General features: G+C 47.6%; 1 protein-coding gene across 2 annotated transcripts; it reads left to right on the forward strand.

Annotated features, from left to right (window-relative positions):
- The first annotated feature begins 454 nt into the window (after positions 1-454).
- LOC123150226 (caffeoyl-CoA O-methyltransferase 1) lies at positions 455-1,908 on the forward strand. 2 transcript variants are annotated; one of them, XM_044570061.1, is made up of 4 exons: positions 456-803; positions 938-1,017; positions 1,122-1,266; positions 1,342-1,908. In XM_044570061.1, the coding sequence occupies exons 1-4, from the start codon at positions 675-677 to the stop codon at positions 1,765-1,767; spliced, it is 780 nt and encodes a 259-aa protein (XP_044425996.1). In that variant the 5' UTR covers positions 456-674; the 3' UTR covers positions 1,768-1,908. The 2 variants fall into 2 exon arrangements, with proteins under 2 accessions (XP_044425995.1, XP_044425996.1); XM_044570060.1 differs by having other exon boundaries at positions 455-803; positions 1,122-1,908.
- The last annotated feature ends 4,444 nt before the right edge of the window (positions 1,909-6,352 follow it).

A 6,352-nucleotide genomic window follows, 5' to 3' on the forward strand; every position in this document is an offset into this window, starting at 1 on the left:
ATATATATATATATATATATATATATATATATATATATAAAATATGGTTTCTCCATTTTCCGTGTGTTACAATCACACGTGTGTTTGCACACACATCGTCAATGTTTTACTTTATTCTAGCATCTATCCACTGCTATCCTAATACTACCTTGAGGACCCCCTGCAAGTCAAAAAGTCCCTTGTCCAGACGGAGGTCATCAAACCACGACCTTCCGCACGCCTGTTGTGCCTGCGTGGCTGTGTTTTCCACTCGAGAAAGCGACGACCTTCCGCACCCACCCTGCCCACGACGGTTGAACGATGCACGCAACAAGCACAGGTCGCCGAGCCCCGCCGCACCGCACCGATTCGGGGCTTCGCTCCACCGCTCCCTCCCGTTCGCCGACGGCCGACGCGCCACCCGTCTCTCTCCCACCAACCCCTCCCCCTCCCCCTACCACTCGCTCGGTCTCCGCCCCGCACCACTCGAGTGTTCCTCCTCCTCCTCCTCCCTTCCTGGCTCCTCCCTCCCCTCTCCCCCTCCCGCTGCCGCGCGCCCGCCAGCGCTGCTATATAACCCGCGCGTCGAGTCTCTTCCCGGCAACCTCGTCAATCCAATCACCCACCCAACCAACCACCTCTGCACGCGCAGCCCAGATCTCGGCCCCTTCCCTTCCTCGGACCAAGCACCAGCAATGGCCACCACGGCAGCCGACGCCACGGCCGCGGCGCCCAAGGACCAGCCCGCCAACGGTTCCGAGCAGGTCACGCGCCACTCCGAGGTCGGCCACAAGAGCCTGCTCCAGAGCGACGCCCTCTACCAGGTACTTGCTGCCACCGCACAACAAAATTTCGCTTCTTTCGCTCCATCCGTCTCCGGCGAGCTGGCCAGATCTCGCGGTTTCTGATACGGTTTGATCTTGCGATTTCTGATGCGGTTTGGTCTGATTGTGCGCAGTACATCCTGGAGACGAGCGTGTACCCGCGCGAGCACGAGTGCATGAAGGAGCTCCGCGAGATCACCGCCAACCACCCATGGTACGGACCTCTTTCTTCCTCATCTGCCTTCGTCTCACCTCGGCCGGATCTGGCGTGACATCTTCTGATCAGGATCTCGTTTGTTTGCGCGTGCGTGCGCGCAGGAACCTGATGACGACGTCGGCGGACGAGGGCCAGTTCCTCAACATGCTGCTCAAGCTCATCGGCGCCAAGAAGACCATGGAGATCGGCGTCTACACCGGCTACTCCCTCCTCGCCACCGCGCTCGCCATCCCCGACGACGGCACCGTAAGCTCCCTCACTTCTCCGCTCCCAGATCCACCGCTCCCAATTCACCAAGAAACTGAAACCGGAATGAAACAGATCTTGGCCATGGACATCAACCGCGAGAACTACGAGCTGGGGCTGCCGTGCATCGAGAAGGCCGGCGTGGCGCACAAGATCGACTTCCGCGAGGGCCCGGCGCTGCCGGTGCTGGACGCGCTGCTGGAGGACGAGGCCAACCACGGCACCTTCGACTTCGTCTTCGTGGACGCCGACAAGGACAACTACCTCAACTACCACGAGCGCCTCATGAAGCTCGTCAAGCTCGGCGGCCTCCTCGGCTACGACAACACGCTCTGGAACGGCTCCGTCGTGCTCCCCGCCGACGCCCCCATGCGCAAGTACATCCGCTACTACCGCGACTTCGTCCTCGACCTCAACAAGGCCCTCGCCGCCGACCAGCGCGTCGAGATCTGCCAGCTCCCCGTCGGCGACGGCATCACCCTCTGCCGCCGCGCCAAGTGAACCACAGAACCCGTCTCCGCCGCTCCGCCATAGACGCCAAGAACAAGAATTAATTAATTACTCCCCATTTTGTCTTTCCTGCTCGCCTTCTGTACTCTATATCTATCTTCTGCAATTCGTATAAAGATTTCTCCAGACAAACGATTAATATTGGTACTCCTATCAGAAGATTTCTTCTTGTTTGCTTGCGACAATGGCGGCCGCCGCCGCCGACGACGACCCACCTGCGCAAATCAAAACATTCCATTTCGCCCCCCTGCTCGCTCGCTTGGAAAACATGTCCAAATGCGGCGCCCCCGTCGAATCCGTTGAACAAATCATTTGCGACGTCTGGCAGGCACAATAAATTTGACCGAATTTTACCCCTTTGGGCTGAAGATTTCCATCTTCTGACGGCGATGCACAGGGGTTCGTGGACGGTTTCGTCGACGGCGATAGCCTTGTGTTGTTGCGCAGACATTTGTCTTTCCACAAGTAGATGACTGACTGGCATGCATGATGCATGTGGCCAGTGATCTAGAAGTCGATCGATCGCTGGATGACAAAGGCCTCCTCAAATGTCAAAGTCTGAGTAAGAGTAGGTTGGAAGGAGAAGCTTCCTCCAATGGAAGAGTCAAGGTTTGTTCGGTTGCTGAGCTGCTCATGTGAGGAGTTTATGACTTTTTGGCTGAACTGAATGGCTGATGTTACATCACATGGTCACCTAAATTATTGCTTTGATTTCGCTTAAAATAAGTTCAGATCTAACAACACCGAGTACTAGGTGTGCTTGGATTGAAGTGTACTGAGTACTGGACAAGAGTGTTGGTGAAACCCATTATTTTAGGCTACCGTACGATAATTACCATTCTCTGAGATCAACTTGTGCCTTTTATTTGCGTTGGGATTTGGGTTCTTTATTCAACAAAAGCACACATGGCACAGTCCACCATAAGGCTACTGACCAGGAAAGGAGGTACTCCCTCTGTTTTTATTTAGTCTGCATATTAGGTTTGACCGAAGTCAAACTTTGCAAAGTTTGACCAAGTTTATAGAAAAATATATAAATATTTACCATAACAAATCTAAATGATGTGAAAGTACATTCAATAATGAATCTAGTGGTATTGATTTTTTATTGTATATATTAATATTTTTGTTTATAAACTTAGTCAAAACTTACAAAGCTTGACTTCGACCAAAACTAATATGCGGACTATATAAGAATAGAGGGAGTACATCATCTGTCCAAGTCTCGGTCACTTGCAGCGAACAGGCTCGCTTGACACAAAGATGAGCTGGAAGGTTGGAAAATCTAGAAACATGTTAAATACTCCCTCCGTCCAAAATTCTTGTCTTAGATTTATCTACATACGGATGTATCTAGTCATGGTTTAGTGTTAGATACATCCGTATCTAGACAAATCTAAGACAAGAATTTTGGAACGGAGGGAGTACTAAAAGATTTAAAACTAACAGACAGCTCCCGATTTCCATAAGAATTTGTGGGGAGTGTTTCAGAGGTCCACCACCTCCAGGCAATCCATCTCCATCACGACGTCTTGCAGACCTAGAAGTGTAGCATATATCACACCGTCACGCAAAGAGAGTGCTTCAGCAATCAGAGGATCCGTAACACCGCCCGCCTCTCCTCTCTCCAGACCATTGTCAATGCCAACGTCGGTATTTATTTTCACACAAGCACCACCAGGAGGGCGTCACCCATACCCGGGAAGAGCCAAGGCCTTCTCCTTTGGTAGTTCCACAGGGCCAGGTTCTCACGGATGATCTTGAGCGCATTTGCCGGGTTGGGTCCTTCTTCATCATGTGTCTGTTTATTACGTGAATGCCAAATGATCCACATAACTGACACTATCTTCGCTCGGACCTGATCAGTGAGCATTGGGTCACAGAGAATGTCTCATGCCCATGTCTCGGGATGTAGTCGAGGTAACTTGAAATCAAACCACCGATGAGCTTCATCCCAAAAACCCTTGGCATGCGGACTATTTTTTAGCACATGCATTAGGTCCTCTTCCGTTGCCAAATAGAGTTTGCAACGACTAATATCACGGATATGTCGCCGGTGTAGTGTTTTCTCATCTGGTAGAATTCCCTGAATTACTCTCCACCAAAAAACATGAATCTTGGGTACTACATTGAGCTTTCACAAGGGATTCCACATCTGTTCATTTGCATTTGAGGTTCCTGTAGCCGGCCCTTCTTCTAGAGCAACACGCTTTTTTTGAATCATGAAAGCACTGTACGCTGATTTTACAGTGTAGATGCCGGACTTCTCGAAAGCCCAAGCCAAGAAATATGCTCCACCTCCTGATTAGAATGGAATGTTCAGTATAGCTGCTGCATCAGTAGGAATAAAGGTGTCTCGAACTAGGTCCATCCGCCACCATCAGTTCTCATCATCAATTAGATCAACTTGTGCCTATTTACAATTTGCTTAACCAACTTTTAGTTAACACACTCAGATGTAACAACAAATACGTGCTCCCTTATATCACTCCGCCGAAATGGATATACGTAGACATATTTTAGTTCTAGATACATCCATTTTTAACCATTTCTTCACATGTATTTTTGGACGGAGGGAGTAATTATTTAGGAGGTTGGTATTCATTTGGATTGAGTAGTGTTGACTTCATAATGAGATGCCACAACTTCTTTAGGAATGATTTAGAGAGAAGGCTGGCGCCCAACTTTAGGAATGTCTCATCGGTGAGAGGGAAATGCTCGGGTCTTTATGAACGTCTCATCGATGCCGAGCACCATTGTTATCAAGGTTAAGTCCGAGGTCGCTCTATGAGGTTTGGTTTTGGCACGTGCAAAGCATCTTACATCTTTGATGCCGCGAGAGCAGCACCGTTGTAACTCGACCGCATCTTAGTGGTCGTTTTTGTACTTGTTCGTAAACTCTCTTCTTAATTACCGGAATGAGACAAAGTTATCCCCTCCGTTTCGAAAAAGAAATGCTACAACTTTAATTAATTTTCTTTTATTAGAAGGATGCAAATCTGATAGGCATATCAGCTGCGAGAAATCTCCACCTTCTCTTTGCGGTGAGATGAGTGCTCCGTCTGTTCACAAATGTATAGGCACTACAGTGTCGAACGGATGGAAGTACTGTATTTCAATCAGTATAAAGCGTCATTTGCGCCTAGCCTTGTCCGAGGTAGATCGATTATTGCTTTGAGCTGAAAGAGTCAAGGTTTGCTCGGTTGTTGAGCTGTTCACGTGAAGAGTTTAAGACTTGCTGGCTGCTGTCATATCACATGGTTACCTCGATTATTGCTTTGACTTTAGTTAACACGATCATGGTATCATGTCGATATCACAATATTGAAATTTACATGTTGCAAAAATTCTGAAATTTTTTGTGAATGTTCAGAAGACATATGTCTACTATCCCTAAAAAGTTCAGATTCGAATTCGAAATACACATTGAGAAATGAAAAGGACAAATCCAGCATGAATAGTGTCACAAGAAGACAAATGCAAACATGACACCGTTCACCTGTGGATTTGTTATTTCGATTTTCAATCTGAATTTTTTTAGGGATTGTAGACGTAGGTCTTGTGAACATTCACAAAATTTTTCAGAAGTTTTTGAGACATCAAAATTTAAGTTTTCAAACATGGGTACCATGGTATCATGTAATGTTTGGTATCACGTGATATCTTCCCCCCAGGTACCTGTGCTTGGATTGAAGTGTACTGAACAAGTGTTCTTTCTTTGAAAAGAACAAGAGTGTTCTTCAGCATGTACTACTGGACAAGAGTTACCAGGAACTTGTCTGAAATATCTGAAGATTGTTTGACACTTCTATTGTTGCCGCGTCTTCGATGAGGTGGTTGGCGTGCATCTCCCATCCGACGGCTCTGCAAGCAAGATACTGGTTCGATGAAATGTTCTCTCTCTCAGCCATTGATCAAGGATTGGACGTCTCTCAGACTGTCGTGCGTCGCTGTCAACGCCCAACAATGACTTCTTCCTTTTTCAGTTTGCTTGTCAACCGCTCCCCAAGTGTAATGGCTATAAAGCCCCATTTCTCTTTCAATCGGGATCATGTTTTGTAACTGGATTGTAACCCAAGCTGCTAAGGTGATCTATAGTACTCTACTTTCCCCTCTAGGTACTCCCTCCGTAAAGAAATATAAGAGCGTGAGGGAGTACTAATTAAGTTGAGTTAGATCAAGTGAGTTCCTGACAAGAGTGTTGATGAAACCCGTCCGTACGCACAATCCCATTCTCAAACCAATTTGTTTCCTGTTTACAATTTGCTTAACCACATTCTAAAAAGAAAAATGAGAAGCACAATACGACTGCCGTGCACATGCACATGTTCCTACAAAAGAAACTAGCTAACTCATGAGCTACTAGCAATGTTATGTTAGTACATAACATTTTGTATCTTTCCAACTTGCAGCGTGGGCACGAGCTGGGATGACATGACGCATTGATAGTAGGGTGGATCAGGTGATCTAACCCCGTTTGCTCCTCTCGAGTCAAACATACTGGATGTGAGCAAATCAACCCACGCTAGTGCCGGCGTGTGAGCAAATCAACCCATGAATCTCCGGTTGGGTTCGT

The sequence above is a fragment of the Triticum aestivum genome, chromosome 7A, assembly GCF_018294505.1.
Source record: "Triticum aestivum cultivar Chinese Spring chromosome 7A, IWGSC CS RefSeq v2.1, whole genome shotgun sequence".
Classification (NCBI taxonomy): Eukaryota; Viridiplantae; Streptophyta; class Magnoliopsida; order Poales; family Poaceae; genus Triticum; species Triticum aestivum.